At 48.7% G+C, this 21106-nt stretch overlaps 1 protein-coding gene across 3 annotated transcripts in view; it reads right to left on the bottom strand.

Annotated features, from left to right (window-relative positions):
* Window positions 1-3975: 3975 nt before the first annotated feature.
* grid1b (glutamate receptor, ionotropic, delta 1b) overlaps window positions 3976-21106 on the bottom strand; it is a 112141-nt gene continuing 95010 nt past the window's right edge. For 2 of the 3 annotated variants that reach the window (XM_029844280.1, XM_029844294.1), the window contains 13 exons: window positions 20220-20393; window positions 19804-19965; window positions 18940-19059; window positions 14570-14671; window positions 13955-14077; window positions 13765-13839; window positions 13371-13689; window positions 13039-13177; window positions 12379-12574; window positions 12087-12253; window positions 9566-9806; window positions 8442-8577; window positions 3976-6540 (listed from right to left, as the gene is read on the bottom strand). In XM_029844280.1, coding sequence (XP_029700140.1) covers window positions 6074-6540; window positions 8442-8577; window positions 9566-9806; window positions 12087-12253; window positions 12379-12574; window positions 13039-13177; window positions 13371-13689; window positions 13765-13839; window positions 13955-14077; window positions 14570-14671; window positions 18940-19059; window positions 19804-19965; window positions 20220-20393 — 2421 coding nt within the window. In that variant the 3' untranslated portion in view covers window positions 3976-6073. The remainder of the gene's footprint in view (window positions 6541-8441; window positions 8578-9565; window positions 9807-12086; window positions 12254-12378; window positions 12575-13038; window positions 13178-13370; window positions 13690-13764; window positions 13840-13954; window positions 14078-14569; window positions 14672-18939; window positions 19060-19803; window positions 19966-20219; window positions 20394-21106) is intronic. The other variant, XM_003961085.3, reaches the window with a different exon arrangement.

Genomic DNA, 21106 nt, shown 5'->3' with positions numbered 1-21106 from the left:
TGAGTCCGTTTCTGTCGCCTGTACTCCGATCACAGGAAGTGCAGCGATGATGTCATGAATTTAGTTGGAGTTATTTCAGTGACATCACAGTTAAGCAAATGTGACGAAGACGCCGAAGAGGTGCAGACAAACGCCATGCACTATTACGTACTGTTAGCTTAGCATCGTGGTAGCGCAATCAGGGCCCGAGGCTGAGAAGCAGAGGGTTGTGGGTTCGAGTCCCGGTGTGGACGATTTGGGAGGCGTTCTGGTAGCAGGGGGCAGTCCCAGGACACCTTTAAAGTGCTGCCGAAGTACCCTTGGGCAAGATAAGAAACCCCCAAATGCTCACATAGGGCCCGGGATGAGCTGCCTTCACCTATATGTAGCAGGGAGCGGCTCCAGCACTTCCTGTGACCCCAAAACTGAAGAACATGTTTGTGATCTGTTGGGATTCTTCGACCTAAGCACAACCGAGGGATTGGACGACTTCATAGAGGAGGATAACAAACTCGTGTACCGCGTGTTAGGTCACTGAAACCTAGAAAGGGTTCTGAAATGAATGGATTTGTTATTCTTAGCTAGCTTAATTTAATGTTGGGAATATAGCAACATTCCTTTCTAATGTAATAAAAGCTGTGGTCGCTTCCTGCTTCTGTCACCAGTGAGCTGCCCCCTCTCGTGGTGCAGGGCTTGTGCTGGGTTTTGGACCAGCAGGAGTTCTGGTGGTGCAGGTGTGTTTCAGACTGGGTCTGGTTCTGGTTTTAAATCAGGCTCTAAAGTCAAGAAATACGGAGTGTAGCAAACGTTAGCATGAGCTGAGTGTGATTTCCTGTTGCCCAGTTGGGAAACCTGACTGATGACCAGAAAAGTCTGTTGCCATGGTTTCAACAATCCTCACCTCAGCAATTTTAATGGCGTCCTCGCTGAGGCGAGTGAAATTCTTTTCCCTCTTTCTCCTCTTGAGTTTGAGGCAGACGGTTTTGTTCTGTACGCCATCACTCCATCCTTTCAGAAGGACGACTCGGCCGTCTCTCTGGATTCATACGCAGGCACGACCACCATTAGCGCGTTTCCACAGCTGCAGCATCAGAACACGACGATCCCCACACAAACTCAGTTCACCTTACATCGACGATGTTTAACATACCTGCTAGCAGAAGCTAATAGTTTACGTCTTTCCCGTCACCTGGTGACCAAAGGTGGCAACAGAAGGCCTGAAGGGCAGCTGAAGGTCTTTGCTACTCGTCCTAATTTGCTAGTTTATAGCTAATTTCATAGCAAAGTTGAACAGATAGCTTTTCAAACCTTTTCAGTGATTCTGTAATAAACAAAAGCTACAGCGACGGAGGGATGGAAACCTCCCCCCCGATCCGCTCCTTGAATTGCAGAAGATCCCTCAGGGTTCAGGTCCTCAACTCCTCGTATTATCTTACCGACTGAACGCTCCGGGTGATTCAGGCTTTAATTTACTGCGGCATAATTAACACTTTCACAGAGCAAACAAAGTTCATCTGTTCTTCATCCTCTGCAGGAAATAAAGGGGTGTAACACCGACCCAAACGTCTCAGCCTCAGTCGAGAGATAAACCAGCGCTAACGTGAGCGACGTAGCTTAGCTTCCGTACAATTTCCCTGGTGTTAAACTGTTTTTTTTTCTTTTAATTTCACTGAGACCGTGTTGGGTTTCAGCCGACGCACGACTGCAGAAAGGACGAGAAGCAATTACACAGAATAAACTAGACGGGCGGCGAGATAATTACGCTATCATTCAGGACCTGAAACCACCACGAGTGCAAACACCTCAGAGGAGCTGAGACCACATGGGCTCTGATCCACCACCGGGGCCATGTCTGGAGAAGCTTTTAGATTATTTCCACCTTGTTTTGTGTGTGTGTGTGTGTGTGTGTGTATTGGAGTTTTCTGGACTGTTGTCAAAAAAACTTCAAATTCCACAGCTAAAATCTTGAAATCTTTAAATAAAAGGATGAAATACTTAATTTTCCAACTAAACGAATTGAAGGAAACATTGAGTTTATATTCTGACGTCAGCAAACTGGCTCCTCCAGTGGATAACCTGTTAGCATTCTAGCATGTTAGCACGCAGCACTCATGTTGGCCTCCCATTTTATACCTCGCGTTGCAGAGATGATGAAGAAGACCCTGACGGTAATGAAGATGATGATGATGGTGTTGATGATGTCGATAATGATGATGGTGATGATGATGATGGTGTTGATGATAATGATGATGATGATGGTGTTGATGATAATGATAATGATGTTGATGATGATGGTGTTGATGAAGATAATGATGATGGTGATGATGATGATGATGGTGAAGATGATAATGATGATGATGGTGTTAATGATGTCGATGATGATGATGGTGATGATGATGATGGTGATGTTGATGATGATCATGGTGATGATGATGGTGTTGATGTCGATGAAGATAATGATGATGGTGATGATGATGATGATGGTGATGATGATAATGATGTTGATGATGATGGTGTTAATGATGTCGATGATGGTGTTAATGATGTCGATGATGATGATGGTGATGTTGATGATGATCATGGTGATGATGATTGTGATTGATGATGGTGATGATGATAATGATGATGATGTTGATGATGATCATGGTGATGATGATTGTGATTGATGATGGTGATGATGATAATGATGATGATGTTGATGATAATGATAATGATGATGATGGTGATGATGATGGTGTTGATGATGTCGATGATAATGATGATGGTGATGATGATAATGATGATGATGGTGTTAATGATGTCGATAATGATGATGATGGTGATGATGATAATGATGATGATGGTGATGATGATAATGATGATGATGGTGTTGATGATGTCGATGATAATGGTGATGGTGTTGATGATGGTGATGATGATAATGATGTTGACGATGATTATGATGTCGATGATAATGGTGATGGTGATGATGATGGTGATGATGATGGTGTTGATGATGGTGATGATGATAATGATGTTGACGATGATTATGACGTCGATGATAATGATGATGGTGATGATGATGATGGTGTTGATGATGTTGATGAAGATAATGATGTTGATGATGGTGTTAATGATGTCGATAATGATGATGATGGTGATGATGATAATGATGATGATGGTGATGATGATAATGATGATGTTGGTGTTGATGATGTCGATGATAATGGTGATGGTGATGATGATGGTGATGATGATGGTGTTGATGATGGTGATGATGATAATGATGTTGACGATGATTATGATGTCGATGATAATGATGATGGTGATGATGATAATGATGATGATGGTGTTGATGATGTTGATGATGATAATGATGTTGACGATGATTATGATGTTGATGATAATGGTGATGGTGATGATGATGGTGATGATGATGGTTCGCAGGTGGACCCCATCAGGTGTACTGAAGCGTCAGATTTAAAGCGGCTGTAATACCGCTGGTGGCCATGAGGGGGTCAGTGTAGCCGCCACACACCAAAGCAGCGCACTGAAGAAGAAGAGGACTGCAGGCGAGGCTGTGACAGCTGGAAGGCAAACAAACTGCGTGTGAACCCACTTGATCACTGATCTCTGCTCACTAAACAGGCAGAAGGGGTGAGGCACCATTTAGTGAACTCAGTGAGAAACTGGAAACCTGCTTCAGTTGAATAATTCAGCTAATAATTAATAATTCATGCCAGCCTAGCTTCGCTTGCGTGCCACAAAGGATGATGGGATGTATTGCATTTTAAGAGACCATTGGTTGTACGCTACTTTTTACAATGCTTAATGGGATAGATTGAGTTTACAATATATACACTTAACGTACAGACAGCCCTACAAAATAGCACCCTAGTTAGTGCACTATATAGGGAATAAGGGCAAGTCTGTGTCTGACCCATGTGACCAATGAGTGTCAACCTGAAGAGATTTGACCCCATGACCTGCTGAAGAAGAGCTGATGACGCAATGCAGTACAGTCATTTATAAACAGTTTATTATTCACTGATTAACAATGTAGTAAACAGTCGTCAACCCTAAACTGCTGCGGGAACGATAGTATCAACGTAAACGACATCGCACAGATAAGCACGGCTGTGGAAACTTAATTACAGAGGAATGAAGCGTGGAACCGGCAGAACCTCTTAGTTCCAGAAGTTCCAGGTTCTAACAGAGTGCGGTCGGCCAGTAGGGGGCGATGTCGGGTCCTGCGTAGTTTATGACCAAGGACGACGCAGCTTCCTGACAAAAGCTGTGAAGGATTTTCTCCATCAGACAAGCAGCGAACGTCCCAAAGCAGCTTCAGAAGACGGAGTTCTTTTGTTCCCCCCAGTTTAGCAGACGTCTTCAGCTGGTAGTGCCGGCGCGGCGCCACAGGCTTCTCTCTATATCCAGCGTCAGCGGTTCTTCTTCTTGTGCCTCCTGGCAGCATTGTGGAGCTCCAACAACGGTACGTCGGCTGGGAGGAGGATTTGTTCAGGTGGAGAGCTTCTTAAGGGCTGGAGGAAGTAATCCGGGGTTTAGGAGCAGATCCAGGTGGGAACGGCCCAGGCTGCTGTTCCATCCTGGGACAGAAGGAGAAGCCACTCATCCAGTATATGTATAACAATCCCAATTCAAGATGGAGATCATGTGCGGCTGCCGTGGCCCCGCCCACAGGAGCCATCGCAGGTTCAAGGTCTGCACATGAGGAGGTCCCTCAGCAGGCTTTTTACATCCATTCACTCATCCATCTGGCCACTCTGGCATCTCCATCCATCCAGCTTTGTCAGTGGACTAATCAGATTCACCCCAACGCTCATGTGACCACCCAGTCAGGTGACTTCCTGTCCGGCCCGTGATCTTTTAAAAAGATGGACATAAAGATGCCTTTAATACATTGCAGTGACTCTCAGGAGAAGAGTGTGAGGTCGCTGCAGCACAGACAATCTTTGTTCCCTGTCGGCTGACATCAAAGCTCACCTTCTCATTTCTGCACTGATGTTCATGGAACCAGAACCTCTGTGGAACCAGAACCCTGTCCTGATCATCTCATCAATTAGATAAGAATTTGAACCAACGAATAAAGTTTATTGATAAAAGAGCGGCAGGTTTAAAGGTTAAATACCCATCAATCAATCAGACCATTTAAAGACGAGGAATAATTCAGGAAATCCGAGAATCCCACTTCCCACAATTCAAAGCTCTCACCCCAACATCATTCCAAACTCCTCCCAGCTCCTCTCTGAGGTCGGTGCGCGTCCTGAATTCTTCTGAAAGTGATCAGTCATCGGGTTCTAAAGGTTCAAGCTTGTTCTCACGTCAGGAACCTCAGAATTCTTTAGAAGTTCTGGTGTTCCAGGACGGCCACGGCCAATCGCACGTCGGCACACGGAGCCTTGGATCGACCCGAGAAGGCACGTGGAACATCGAAGGTTCTCAGAGTTGATCACAACATCTATGTGAGGAACCGGCGAGATCCACAAGAGTTCCTCCAGAACTTGGACGTTCCTGACAGGCAGAAGATCACAGAACCCAAAGTGCGTAAAAGCACAAGAAAACCTCTGGTTGGACCCCAACGTGGACCTGATATATTGTATCTAAACCCTAAAACAGCGGTGCATCATGGGAAGTCGTTTAGGTCGGTGAGTTGTGGAGAGACATCGTTTAATTTCGGCACTTAGAAAACAAACACAAAGAACTGTGGGTCGTCGTTTCATGGTCAACAAAATTTACAAAGTCGTTCAAAACAGTCGGAACTTTGTGGTCGAGCTGCGCAGGTTCACGCCGGTGGAAGTTTTTATCTCGTTTTCTCTGCTTTTTTTCTGTAGAACTCAACTTCAAAAATTGAGAATATTGAAAATACACTTTAACCTCACTTTGTTTTTGTTTTTTCATATTTACACGAATGTACAAGAGAAAAATTACACCGCCGCCGTTCCGACGCCCTCGGCTTCTGGACAGAATACAAAAACCGTATACTTTGTACATGGTCGCTCTTCGTCCCTCTCAAGTTTCCGTTCCAACCACCTCCAAAGTGGTTCAAAAAGTCCAGAATCTGAACCCCCCCTAGATAGACGTACTGTGGCTGGCATCAATGGCTTCGGGCAGTGGTCCTGCGGAGACTGCCTGGTAGGACAGTGGCATGGGGGCCTTGCCAGGGCTCTGGCGGAAGAGCCCCCCGTTGGGGGCCCTGTGTTTGCACTGCAAGGTGCCACTGAGACTGGTGCTGCTGAGTGGGTGGTGCAGGGGCAGCGTGTTGCTGCCAGGGCCCTGGGATGGTGGCAGAGTCCTTCCCAGGGTCCCCCCATGGTGAGGATGGGGTAGAGGAGGAGGCTGCATCCCCTCCCCGGGAAGGTAGGTGGTCACAGCGAGACCCGAGGACGGGTAGTCCCGCACGGACTCCGGCCCCGGAATCAGAGAGGCCTGGCTGGGCTGCACTCTGCCGATGTCCAGCGCAGAGATCTCGATAGAGGGGCCGGGGATCTGCTTGTGGGCCAAGTCCTCGTCCAAAAGACTGTTCATACGACGATGCACCTGTTCCAGGTTCACCTCCTTGTCCTATAAGAGCAGGAGGAGGAGGAGGGGGTGGAGGAGAGAGGAGAGACAGGGAGGAGAGGAGGGAAGGGGGACACAGAGGCTGAGATTGGCGATGGGCGGGTTTGTGGGCGTGGCCTAAAACTCGTCACATGGAGACTGACTGACCTTGAGGCCACAGAAACCAGTTAGAAACCTTGAAATCAAACTTGGGTGATGAGATTTGAAAGCGGAAATGATCCTGGAGCCGAGCCGACTGTTGGCCGAGCGGCCGCGTTCCCCAGGTGGGGGAACAGCGAAGGTGAGAAGACGTTCTCCACATGCGCTCGCCAGCCCAGCGCGGCTCCAGCATCGCTTCAATCATGACGTTAGTAAGTTATCGCTCAGAATGCAGCTTTTATTGCTCCACCAAAGGCAGTTTTAGTCAGCGAGGGTCAGATTTTAACCGCTTCACACGTGGAAACGAGAACTGGGTGAGATGGTTAGCGCCACCTAGTGGAGACGCCAGTGACTGTCTGGCCGTCGACAACAGGTTACTGACTGAGTTTAAGAGTAACTGGAATCTTGGAGTCTTGAGTTGCTGCTAATGCTAAGCGTCTGCCTTTAACCTTTGTTCCAACTTTAAGGAAGGGGGGGTTTATGACTGATCCTCTCTAGCCTCGAAGAGCTTCCCTTACCCCCAATTAAAAGGACTCCATTGCGCTATTGTTCTCTCTGACTGGCGTCTCATTAGAATGTTTTAGCAGCATTATCAGAAGTGGCAACCAGCCAGTCAGACATAAATAGCTGGGATTAAAACCTCGGCTAGTCGTTAAAGAGAGACTGGTGAAGTGAGCGGGGAGGCAGGAAGCAGCCGCTGGCTGGGGGCCTCCATTAATTTGGGAAACAAACGTCTTTCTTAATGAGGACAGCGGAGGAAAATGTTAGCGCCTCTGCTACTGTTGTGGAGGCTGTGCCTCAGCGCGATAAGAACAGCTCATTTTTAATTCAAGCGGCCCGTGAAAACATTTAAACCTTTTCAACAACCAACTTTTGATAACAGACGGCGGTTGTTCGGCTCCTCAGCCCCCCCCCCCCCCCCCCCCCCCCCCCAGGGTGGAAATTTACTGCTACTGCGACAAATCACCTGCATAAAAACGGAGGCTTTGAAAAGTTTCTGCATCTCCCTCCGACTCTCAGCGAGAGCAGCGGGTTTATTTATTATTGTCTATATTTATATAGACAAGAGAAAAATAAAATTCTGCAAACACAAACATCCCCAACGTAGCTAGTTCGTTAGCCTCCCTCGGAACTGTAGCCGAATGCGCTGCCTCGCAATGACTCGCTGCCACTTTCACCGTGCTAAAAAGCTAATTTAGCAGTGAGCATCATTACAGGTTTGGGTTTTTAGCTGACAACAGAAAATAAATAAGAAAGGAAAAGGAAATATGATATTAAGGCGTCACGGTCGACTGAGCGGGATAAAGGAAAAGGATGTGTCTCACGGCCACAACGAGGAAAAGTGTTAAAGATGGACAAAAGCAGAAGAATGAGGAACAGGAAATGAACCAGGAGGAACAATGAACAACCTAAACCGCTGTGTCGTCTGCAAACAGCCTCACTTCCAAGTCTGCTTTCTAACCTAAGCTAATTGGGTTGTGAACCCATTGCTTTGCCCCCTCTCTGTTTATGCGCCGTTTAGCAGACTAAGCTGGAGTTTTGTTAGCGCTTTGGTTTCTCCTGGCGGCGACTTCGTCTCAAACGAATGATTTCATTGGTCCAGCATCTAGAACGGCCGAGGTCGTTCTTCCCTCCGCGATACTTTTATTATAAACATCGGATCTGTTAATTGGTGGATTAAAGGAAGAGAAATCCAACCGACATCAAAACCTGACGTTAAAATTGGAGTGTTATTGGAAGAGTTGGAGGCGGCGGTCTATTCTGACCTGTGTCAATAGCTTCTGCTTCATCCCAGCCTCTCTGTCTGTCTGTCCAAATGTCCCTCCTCCCCTCCGATGATGGTGTAATGTCATTATATGTCAATGGACCAGAAACACTTGTCAGCCTGTAATCCTTAGTAACCTGCATGAGATCAAGGACAGGTAAGTGTAAAGGATCAAAGACAGAAAAGGGAGAGATGAAAGCAGAGGGAGATCCATGAGGCCGGTCCTCACATTGACATATAATCTGCAATAAGATGTGACAGTGATGGCAGCAGGTTGATGGACGGCGGAGACAAATCTGATTGTTTGAAAGGCATTTTTGTCTGCACACACTTTAGTTTATGGATCCATGTCACATGACCCCCCTCTGTGTTAGCTCAGGTGTGCATCAGGTGAGCGTCCATTAGACATGTCACTCATTTGGTGAGGTCGAATCATCTTTCCTGCCCACTGCTGGGAGACAGTAGTGAGGCACAAAGCTGCGCTCCGACCAACTTGAGGCTGTAACAAAAGCAACTGACGAAGTGTCGCTATGCTAATATTCAAGTGTTGACTCAAAACTGTTATTCCTCATGTTCATATTTTCCAAACCATCTGAAAAAATGTCAAAAAGTATATGCATATTATGTGAATGAAAAGAAGTCACAGGCTAGCTTAGCTAGCAGGACAAATTGTTGGTATTCTGACAGAGGTCAGCCGTCGTGCTACAAATTTGAGGCCTGACTGGACAAATTACGCGCTGCTCTTGATCAGGTTTTGATACTTTAATCCGTTTTGTGGATTTTTAAACAAACAGTCTCGATAAAATGACGTAGCCGGCGACGCTTCAGAGTTTGTTGTTAAATGTATTAATGATAGCGTTAGTAGCAGAGAGGCGATGAGCTGCGGTGAGGAGTGAAGGAGTGAGTGCAAACAAACTAAGAGACCAAATTTGATTTCAGTCAGTGTTCCGGGTTGCCGTGGCTCTGAGAACACGTTCCTACCCTCTCCTGCCCCTCCCACCCCTACAGCTGGGTGTACTGGAGCTCCACTAAGTCGGGGTTCGTGTCTGCGGCTGGATCCTTAAAGTAGAGTGTGGCAGTGTCCTCCCCCCGCTGGCCCATCCGCCGGGCCCTGTGCTCGGTCACCTCTTTGGGTTGCTCCTGGCGGCAGCGGTTGCTGTTCCACCAGGCCTCCAGACCGGCCACCAGGCACGCCAGCAGCAGGCCGGCGGCCAGGATGCAGAAGACGCCGGCGAAGCTGTGCAGTTTAAGGGAGCGGCCGTCCGGGTGGGCGCTGGCGTGGGCGCTCAGGTCGCAGCGGCCGGTGCGAGGCCACCACTTTTGCTTCATGATGTCCAGGTCGCCTTTCTCCTGCAGCTCCAGGATCCTGGAGGGAGAGTGGGAGGAGTCAGACGTTCCTGTTTCATTACTTTCACAGCAACAACATCCTAACAACTCCCAAATCCGGCTCGGTTGTTTTGGGGTTTTCTTTTAATTAGCGACTAAGCGCTAGCTTTAAATCTTCCCGTTGTCCCGTCACATTCGCTAAGACGTGAGTAAAATTCCAGTCTGGCCCAGTCTGGTCCACCAGTTGGCCCTGTGTGAACACGCTGAAGGTCGTGGAGCTTTCCATCTTCCCCTGAAACACTCCTGGCACAAAAGATCCACACAACCGCGGAAGTTCAGGATGATTATTAATGTCCGGATTATCTGGGAACGCAGCAGTTCTGGGACCACGTATCCAAATGAACAATAGCTCTGGACTCTTCCCACGTGCACATGATTAGCCACAGCACGGGCTGAGCCCCGCTGTAAATGAATCCATTAATAAACATTGAGCGGCTTAATTAAAGAGGAGCGGTGAGGAGCAGAGGGAGGGGGAGGAAGAGGTGACTCAGATCCGAGCGGTCTTCATAAAGATTAATAAACCGGCCGGGGAAAATCGTCACCGCCCTTCACCGGTGAGCAAACGTAAAGGAGCCGCTCAGTAGCATCAGGAGGATGCTCCCTGTACCCCCTAATATCCCACAATGCATCACTTCTGTCCAGACCATAATGCGTTGATGCATCTCTCGCCAGTTTTCCTGTCTTGAAACCCCGAGTCTGACCTCTAAATGTGACCTCTGACCTAGTCTGTTTCATGGGGACGTGCGGGCTATCTGCAGGCGTCCATTGCTGCACACTGACCTTTGACCTCTGAAGCAGCTCTCATGTATTCGCACGTTTGATGTCTGTTCTCCTCCTTCTCTCCTTTTCCTTTATACACCTATCCATCCTCACATGGACGCAAGTGTTCTTCCTGTTATTGGAAGTTTTTCCAGCCACTGTTGCTTGGGTCAGAGGGTCAGGCTCTGGGGTCAGAGGGTCAGGCTCTGGGGTCAGAGGGTCAGGCTCTGGGGTCAGAGGGCCAGGCTCCGAGGTCACAGGGTCAGAGTGTCAGGCTCTGGGGTCAGAGGGTCAGAGGGTCAGGCTCCAAAGTCAGAGAGTCAGACTCCGGGGTCAAAGGGTCAGGCTCCGGGGTGAGAGGGTCAGAGAGTCAGGCTCCGGGGTCAGAGGGTCAGGCTCCGGGGTAAGAAGGTCAGAAAGTCAGGCTTCAGGGTCAGAGGGTCAAAGAGTCAGGCTCCGGGGTCAGGGGGTCAGAGAGTTAGGCTCTGGGGTCAGAGGGTCAGGCTCTGGGGTTAGAGGGTCAGGCTCCGGGGTCAGAAGGTCAGAAAGTCAGGCTTCAGGGTCAGAGGGTCAGAGAGTTAGGCTCTGGGGTCAGAGGGTCAGGCTCCAGGGTCAAAGGGTCAGAGGGTCAGGCTCCAAAGTCAGAGAGTCAGACTCCGGGGTCAAAGGGTCAGGCTCCGGGGTGAGAGGGTCAGAGAGTCAGGCTCCGGGGTCAGAGGGTCAGGCTCCGGGGTCAGAAGGTCAGAAAGTCAGGCTTCAGGGTCAGACGGTCAAAGAGTCAGGCTCCGGGGTCAGGGGGTCAGAGAGTTAGGCTCTGGGGTCAGAGGGTCAGGCTCTGGGGTTAGAGCGTCAGGCTCCAGGGTCAGAGGGTCAGAATGAACACTGCAGACCTGACGCTAACGCTAGCTGGTGGACGTAGCATCCGATGGACAAACGGTTTCCGTTGGGTTTGTGTCAAAGTGAAGAACAAAAGAACGTCGCAGAAACCTCGCGTGGGGCGTTTACACGTGCAGAACCGGGACCAGGTTTGTCGTGTTTCGGTTTCCGGAAGCTTCCCGTCTGCTTCACGTAAACGATCGATACGAGGCGGATGAGAACGTCTGGAGGAGGTGGTGGTGATGTCATCATGTGGAGATCTCCTAAAGCCCTCTCTGGGATCAATTTGAGTTTGGGAAGAGAAGGGAGGACGAGGTTTCATCCGAATTTCACCCGAAGCAGCGGGAGGAAACTTGATTTGGCGAAAACGTTTCCGCCTTTTTCTCAGACGGAAACACGAAGAGTTTTAATCAGCCGTAATCCCTCCTGCTCCTCTGCAGCAGGGTGATCTAATCCAGGGTTCTCCTACAACAAACAGCCGATAAAACGCTTCCTCTTTACTGTCCACATAGCATGTTAGCCTGCTCTGCTAAAGGTCGGCGACCTTGGCTACGTTAGCTCCAAGCGCCAAACTGGGTTTCTCATGCGACTGATGCGCTCTGGTTCTGGGCGGTGAGGAACTCACTTCTGAGAGAACAGGTCTCGGTAGGGGCTACCGTGCTGCATGGCGATGCCGTAGCCTTTGCTGCTCATGCTGTTTCCCGACACTGTGATGGTGCAGTCGTCGTCCGTCAGGGCTGCGTACTCCAGAACCGCCATGTCCCACAGGAAGGCGTACGGGTTCTTCTTGGCCTGCGGACGTCAACAGGAAATGGCAGAACGTCAACTCTCATTATGCCGGAATCGGATCACCACGATCAGATTAACAAAAGGAGTCATTTCAAACATGAAAGAGGAGGTTCTAGCACGGGTTCTACCTTGCGGATGCCCTCAGATGGGCTGGACACGGAGTGTTCCATGCCGCCGTTCTTGCTCATGGTCCTCCAGAGCTCCGCGTAGGTGCCGTCCTGCTCCAGGGGGTTGGTTCCTTTGTTCCTGAAATAGTCGTAGACCGCAGAGTCTCGGACCGTGCCGTAGTCCACGTCCATCTGGCGAGCCAGGTCCTGGAAGGTCCTGGAAGGCGGCGACCGAAAGCACGTTAGCAGTAGCAGATTTAGCTCTCATGATTCAGCGTTTCAGGTTTTTGTTTTCGCCCAATCCACTGTGGCCGATTCGGTTTCTTTAATTGAACTGAATTTCAAACTTTCAATAAATTTAGATCTGCCTGAAATAAGGAATAATGAAGATCTTCTTTTAGATCTTTGTTGTTGCCGATCCTGAGGATTGATGACTTTAATATAATTTAGGTTTATTAAACACCTTCATCTGTGCTAACTTGAGGCGGGAGAATGTAGCTGTTCTTCTTAGGACATACCTACAACACACAATAATATTAGCAGCTAACATCCGCTAATGAACCTTGTTTCAACTAAAAGAAAAATCACTTATTAATGCCGTTAAAACCACCTCGGCTAACGTGCGTAAGCGGACGCCGTCTCTCCGTGTGCTGGATTTCAATGGGTGGTGACTCAGCTCACCGTATGGCGTGATCCATGCGTGACACGGTCAGGTACGCCGCCAAGTTGGCGGTGTACGACGAGCACACGATAAGTGTGAAGAGCCACCAGCTGCCCATGACGATCCTCAGAGCCGCAGAGGCGATCACGCCATCGCCACCTACACACAAACAGGAAGTTCAAACCTGTTTTCTGGCGTGATTCTTACCGACGCTTTTGAAAGCAACAGTTGCCGAATTCCTAGATGCACAAATGCCAACAACAACATCCCAACACGAGACGTTTTTACATCGATAGCTGCTTTGCCGCCCCCTGCTGGCCTTCGCCAACAGCCTGCCTCGGCCTTCGCTTACCCTGGTGAACGAAGGCTCCGTACACGATCCAGATGGCGCTGTGCAGGGTTCCGTTGGAATGAAGCACGTTCTGACCGGAGGAACGGAGCGCCTGGAGCCGGTTGAGGAGGAAGATGAGAACGCCCACGATGGGGATGGCGGCGGCGATGCACGCCCACACGGCCAGGTCAAAGGGCGCGAATAGAGAGAAGATGTTGACCTTCTCTTCGGGCTTCCGCAGCAGGATGCCGACGCTGTAGTCCAGGTAGCGTTTGCTGAAGTCGACCACGTTCTCGCGCTCTGGCGTGATGGTGATGGCGGACACGGCGAGGTCCGCTCTCTGCACACGAAGGGGAGGAAGACGGGAGCGTGAGTCGACCTGCTTGAGCTGGTTCTGAGGAAATTCTGCGTCTACCTTGTTGATCAGGTCGCCGATCATTCCGTTCCAGGAGCCGTTGGGAAGCTGAGATCCGTATTTACTGTCCGCCACCTGGACCAAATATCAACAAGTTGGTCAAGGTCAGGGTCGTCTCAGAGCGGGCTCCCTGACCCGGTCCAGAAGACACACGATACTGTCGTCACGGACCAGATCATTACGGACCCACCTGGTAGATCTCATATTTGAAGCCCAGACTCTTGGCGAGGGCGTCCAGAACATCGATGGAGAAGCCTTTGTACCTCTTGGGCTGGCCCAGGATGTTCTCCGCCACCATGACGAATGGATCCTCCTGCAGAAACAACAGGATCACCACAACAGACTCTTCAGAGGTTCTGCAGCCATGAGAGGGAACCAAGCAGGCTCAGTGGGTCGTACAGCCATAACCGCTCTCATGTGTGGTCTCCAGGACTGGACTCAAACATATGGGATCAAGTTGATCCACAGCTAAGTTCTCACGGGTTAGAATTTAGCTCATGGTCTAGCAGTACCAGAACCATGATGTTTAGAAGGATGACCACACTAATGGTCTGTGGGAAGATCTGAAGCCGTGAAAAGGGATCCAGAGAATAGGTAAAGTTAGCAATTTAGTTAGCATAACCAGTATTTAACGCTAAAACTCCAGTAACTGCTCGTTACAGAAACGGGGGTTAAACATGGATAATGTTTACAAGAACCTAATGGAGATCAGGAACACGGGACCAACTAACAAAAACATAATCCTTAAGAGAGTTCTTCAGGAGAATATGGAGGATAAATAGCCGTCATCAAAGCGCTTCAGTACCAGTAATGTCACCACTTTGATTGTCACTCCCTGCATCCCGTTCTCGATCCGACTCTCCTTCAGGCTGCCGTTCAGACCGTGAACCGAATCCCAGGTGGCGAGCTGAGAGAACATAGAACAGATGAGGCTCAGTCGATTTGGACAGAGAAGACAGAGGAACAGTGAGGAACAGTGAGGAACAGTGAGGAACAGTGAGGAACAGAGAGGAACAGTGGGGAATAGTGAGGAACAGTGGGGAACAGTGAGGAACAGTGAGGAACAGTGGGGAACAGAGAGGAACAGTGAGGAACAGAGAGGAACAGTGGGGAACAGTGAGGAACAGTGAGGAACAGTGGGGAACAGAGAGGAACAGAGAGGAACAGTGGGGAACAGTGGGGAACAGAGAGGAACAGAGAGGAACAGAGAGGAACAGTGAGGAACAGAGAGGAACAGAGAGGAAGAGTGGGGAACAGTGGGGAACAGTGGGGAACAGTGGGGAACAGAGAGGAACAGTGGGGAACAGAGAGGAACAGAGAGGAAGAGTGGGGAACAGTGGGGAACAGTGGGGAACAGAGAGGAACAGAGAGGAACAGTGAGGAACAGTGAGGAACAGTGAGGAACAGAGAGGAACAGAGAGGAAGAGTGGGGAACAGTGGGGAACAGAGAGGAACAGAGAGGAACAGTGGGGAACAGAGAGGAACAGAGAGGAACAGTGGGGAACAGTGAGGAACAGTGGGGAACAGTGAGGAACAGTGAGGAACAGTGGGGAACAGAGAGGAACAGTGGGGAACAGTGAGGAACAGTGAGGAACAGCGAGGAACAGCGGGGAACAGCGGGGAACAGAGAGGAACAGAGAGGAACAGTGGGGAACAGTGAGGAACAGTGAGGAACAGAGAGGAACAGTGAGGAACAGAGAGGAACAGAGAGGAACAGTGAGGAACTGTGAGGAACAGAGAGGAACAGAGAGGAACAGTAGGGAACAGTGGGGAACACTGTAAAGAAAATGAGTGACCAAACTGACTGTTTCTTCATTAAGGAAAGCAAAGACAAACATTTGGTTCTGGTTTTGTTCCTCAGCATCTGAATGAAGGTGTTTTTGTAAAGAACTTTATTGATCCAGTGTTGACAGCAGCTCCATCTGAGCTGTTCTCCCACAGCAAAAACAGGCCAAAGGAAAAGGCTGTTCGGAATACGTCCAGCATGAACTCTGATGTCTAAAAATAGCACAATCACATGCTCATTTTTGCCGGAACATTTTCTGATATCAGAACAAAAGTCCCCGCTAGTCCATTAGCATGAAAACACTCGGCTAATTTCTGCCCGAACAAAATAATTCAAGCCGCGCGCTAGCTGAAGAAAAGACAGCGAGAGGACGGGGAAATGGAGAGCAGCCGGATCATTGAGACCTTTTCCCCTTTTCTTTTACATTAACATAATAACTTAATCTTGTGTTATTAGATCATATATCAGCGAAGCCCCACACACTCTGTGACAGTTCTAAAACCACATAAGCCCAACAGGGGGAAATGAGATTAAGAAAACCCTAAAAATGAGAATTGAACGTACAAAAAATACACCTGAAAGCACCGCAGCTAGTGTGGAGCTGGAGAAGTGGAGACCATTACATGTCCAGAAACTGTCTGAAGAGTAAAGCAAGGGGAAAACATTCCATAATTATGCCACGGCAGTTTGATTTAGTGACGGGGGGGGGGCACTGTCACTTCCTGTCCAGGACAGAGAGATGTCCTTCGCTGGGTATGTGAGGATATTACACAGTCTGCTGGCGTTAGCGTCCACAATAGCATCTTGACCCAACACCAAGGTCACCTCTGCACCACATCCTGCATATTTATCGCCTCAGTCTGGCTTCAAAGATCGTAAAAAGCAGATGTGGATTTCAGCTGGAACTGGAGGAAATGGTGCAGATGTGCTGCTATCAATTCGGAGGGTAGCTGACCGATTTCGGAAATCTCAAATCTGTAGCTTTTTGTCACATTTCTAAAAGTTCTGTGGCAGGAGAAAGAACACGGAGGCACCTCGTAATAAATCCCACATCCCTTTTATCCCTCTGGATATCCAGGTGCTTTAGGCACAATAGCAACTAGGGATTACCCTGAACAGAAACAGTCGTTCAGACCCCCTTTAAGCTTCAAACTCGGAACATTAGGTGGACCCTCCTTGAGCCCTTCTGCTATAAGTCTGAAATAGGATGCTAGCTGATACCATCTGACCGCCCTTTAACTTCCTCTTGCTCCAAATGACGTCCTTCAGCCCTGAGCCAAAGGTTTCAGGCTCTAGCACACAAAGTACAACATCATCTGCGTAAAGAGAAATTTTGGGCTGGAATATTCCGGGGTCCCGTTTGATGGATAATTTAGGGTTCCTTTTTCCTTTTGGTCTCATGAGATGACGTTCCTATAACCTTTGAGAAGAGGAGAGCCCTGTTAGCATGCGGGGTTAGCAAAGCATCCAGAGCGGCTAGTGCAAATATATCCTGTAACAGTAACGGGTCTGGTGTTGAGCAAAGTGCATTTTTAGTATCTGCCAGATCTTGATGGAGGCTCAGTAGGCGATAATTACACCCCTGATGTACGAGCCGAGCTGTTAGCAGAACGGACAAAAATATCTGAAAGTCACTTTTCAGATAAGAGTTGAATTTATCACCGTTCGGGAGACGCGTGTCAAATCTCCAGCATTTAAGAGACGATTCAGATCGGAACAATTGCTCGCTCCGGAGGTGCAGCACCGGCTGGGGTGGGACAAAAGAATCAATCCGTGCGACAATTGTGAAGAGGCCGATTCTTCTTCTTTCTTCTGCTTGACTGCGATCTCCCTTTCGGGATGACGGGGAGGACGCAGGAGCTCCTCACAGTTGCATCTGGACAAAGGCAGAGTGCTTCCATGAATGAGTTCCCAGCTCATTGCGGACATTTGGGATACCTTACCCAAGGGTACCTCGACCTCTTCCTGCTACCAGAACACCTCCCAAGGTTTGTCTGCACCGGGGCTCGACCCCCTCTGCTTCTCAGCCCTACAGACTGAGCAGAATTCTATATCGGCAATTTAGCAACCGGACTCGTGTCCTCACAGGTTGCTAGCAGGGCTTTATCCGGATTTTAAAGAGACCGATATCTACTGAGCAGGAAGGGGGGTTAGATAGGAGACGGACGTCTCCACCCACCACAGCCAGTGGTGAAGACACCTCTGGCAACACCCAGAATGCTGCTGGTGATTGATGGGAGGTCACTCAGAATTATTTTCCCTTTTTTGACAGAACCTTACAGGGTTCTATTCGTGTTAGCTTATTTGTTGGGCTGAGACCCAGTTTAGCACGTCCAAAGAGCCAATCAGATTAACCAACAGGCTACTATCAGTTTCATTTTCTTCAAGTGAAATTTCGTCCGTCTGAGATCCTAACGACTTTCAGTGCTTGTGCACGTTGCTGGCCGTGCACGCTCTGACTGCAGCTGCTGACTTCCTCTAACGTTTTCTGACAGCTTCCGCCGCCGCTACAACCCAAACATCAGAGCGCGAGTTGGTAATTTCTGTCTGTGGCAGGCGATTTAGGGAAGATAGGTGGGAGTTGTGATGGGCCGGTCCGCCGCAGGAGCGCCGGAATGCTGGAAATCCCATTTCAATCTCTGTTAGCTTTGATGAGGACGAGGCCGGACGACCACAAAGTGCAGTTTTATCTGCGACGAAATTACATTTACGCTGATAAACAGGAGGAGACAGAACAGGAAGATCGGGATCGAAAATGAAGCAAGGATTTGATGACTGATACCTTGCCAACGCCGCCGCTTCGAGCATTAGGAAATGTAAAGTTTTGATTCACTGAAACAGGAAGTGGGGGCCGACAGAAGAATTTGGTGTCCCCGTCGTCTCCTTGCTTTCAAACTCCAAAGTAAAAGTGATGTTAGCTTCTCCAGCAGGCTAATGTTTACATTAGAGAGCGATAGCATGTCTGTGGTCTTGTTATCTGAGAATTCAGGGTTCAGCGTGATCATCTAAGCTGCAGCGGGTGTGCAGCCGTTGCTATGACGGCAGCTAGGGGTCATACATAAAACATAACAGCGATAATGTCGTGTTTCTGTGCAGCGTCACGTTGAAAGGTTGTAATTTTGGAAGAACCTGTTTATTGCGGCGGTGAATGAAACTTCCTGTTTAATATGAATTCCATTCGTTGGGAATAATTTGCGCTAAAAAAGGTCAACGTGTTTTCAATAATTAGAAAAATGGACAAAGTGAGTGCTCGCCGGTGCGTGAAGGATCGCTGGTTGGCTCCCATCATCCTCTGGGGCAGCCAACGCTTCTATTTTAATCACTTCGGAATGAAACTGTTGGCATTCAGACATTTATTAGCTGTTAGAAAAGACAAACGGTCGGCTCACCCTCTTCACGTCTTTGCCGAAGGTCTCGCTGAAGCTGGAACCGAGGATCTCAAACTGGACGTGAGAATTGGCGCCGCCGTCTTTGAAGTCCATCGTCCCCGTCAGGCCCGTGATGTTGCCCTGTGGAGTCACAGGGTTAGAATCCGAAGTTTTCACCTTTTGAGCTTTTAAAAAGTTTCGTTCGGTTAAAATTCTGCTGCGATGACGACGATCTCGGCCTGAGAAACATCTTCACTGCCTGGCCAGAGCGCGCCAGAGCTAATCAATCGCGACTTCACACGTGTCGACATTCTGAAGTCACCGCCGGCTCCTCGCTGATCAGTCGTGGTACTTTCCAGCATTTGTGACGGCACCCAGGATCCGTAAAAGGCCACATTTGAAATGTCGGATTGCGTCTGCCTTCAGTTTGTGTCGGACATAAACCAGAACTGAAGACGGCCTTCAGCAGGGGCTAACGAGCTAAACGCTCATCTGTCAGCCTCAAAGGTCGCCGTCATCGTCACTCACACGCAGCAGAATCCTGTTTGATCACGTTTAATGTTACCAAGACAGCAATGCTAACCATCTTCCTGCTCAGTAGTTGGACTGAAAGAGAGCAGTTCACCGTAGCAACATTCATTTCTTGCCAGTGTCGGTTCTTTTAGCTAACGAACCAATTCCAGCTGACACGGTTGTAAATGAAAACTCCCGACTAACTTTAGCTAACAAATAACAAAACACGAATAAAAGTACAGTATGATGCAAAGCTGCAACACGCGACGATGCCATTGCGCTTTTATACTTCTGCAGGATACAAATGTTAGCCTGGATGTTAGCTAGCTAAGAAGTACGGTGAAGTGAACTGAGAAGACGTTCCGCTGGTACCTTCTGGATGGTCTCCAGCATGGACCAGCCTCCGTTCCACGGTTTGGTGGATTTCTTAATACAGTTGAGGCTCGCCATGCTGTGCCACTTCCTGTCCTCCAGCTTCCGGTAGAAGGCATTGGCTAGCATCAACACGCTGTCGTACAGGTAGAGGTTGGACACCTGCAGAGAGCAACAGATTGAGAGAGTTTAGCCACAAGGCTAGCTGTGCTACTTATATAGCTTAAATAGCTATTTTTTAAATGTTAGCATTACTGCTACCCTCAGGGCAGTTATCAACGTGTCCACTAGAGGGAAATGTTTCCCCTTGTTGAAGTGCAGAACAAAGATCAAATCCCTCAAAACATTATTTTTCGTTCCAGGTTTAGAAAATATGTGACGTGGGGATGCTAGAGCGAGTTTCGGGGTGTGTGCACCTCCAGGTTCTGCAGGTATCCTTCCTGGGGGTCACACAGCAGTGAGGAGATTCGGTGGTTGTGCCTGATGCAGCGGCTGCTGCTGTCCCGCCACAGGGGAAAGATCTGCCGGATCACCGTCATCCGGCCCAGTGCACTGTGGGTAAGCTCCAAGATCTCCGTGTCGCTGATCTCCTGCAGAGAGTTCCGAGACAGATTCATTCACTTCCTGTGGTTCTCCTGCTTTGATCTGAAGAACAAAACTAAACAAAATCACGTTAAATCCAAATTAATCTGTCAACGTTTTCAGTAATGTTGAACGAGTGCAGAAACGACAGGAAAGTCTTTTTCTGTCTCTCGTCGGCAGAAAATGGACTGAGGGGAGCAGAGATTGATGCCGTACGGCAGTAGGACGGTGATGAGACGCAGCGGAGGATCGTGGGAATCATTGAGGTAAGAGCTGGAACTTCCACTAGCATCCGACGTCGCCAGGAGAGACCCGTCAAAACGGCCCGAACATTGCACCCCAGCCTACCCATGTAGTGATGCTAACAGTTAGCATCTGCCCCTGAATGGCATTATAACACACGTAGAAACACACCACTGTGGGCTGACCTTTGACCCCAATAAAACACCTTGTACGTGCTTCAGGTTTTGAAAAATAGAACATCAAATCGTAAATATTCTAAATTAAGAAACTTGTTTGTTTTTGTTTCTCATTTATTCCAAATAAAAGTGCAAATTTGTTTCTTCTGGTCAACAGGTCTTTGAACGCACCACTTTTTAAAAAAAATCCTGTCTATAAACGACCATTTGATAAGTCTAATGGGGATACAGTATAAAACACACGAAAGCACAATTTTAACCGAAAGAACCAAAAAAATTAGTTTCATTGTTTCTCAGTGGAC

This window comes from Takifugu rubripes, chromosome 1 (genome assembly GCF_901000725.2).
Source record: "Takifugu rubripes chromosome 1, fTakRub1.2, whole genome shotgun sequence".
NCBI classification, from domain to species: Eukaryota; Metazoa; Chordata; class Actinopteri; order Tetraodontiformes; family Tetraodontidae; genus Takifugu; species Takifugu rubripes.
The sequence above is the reverse complement of the archived record's forward strand: the minus strand, read 5'-3'. Positions and strand labels throughout refer to the sequence as shown.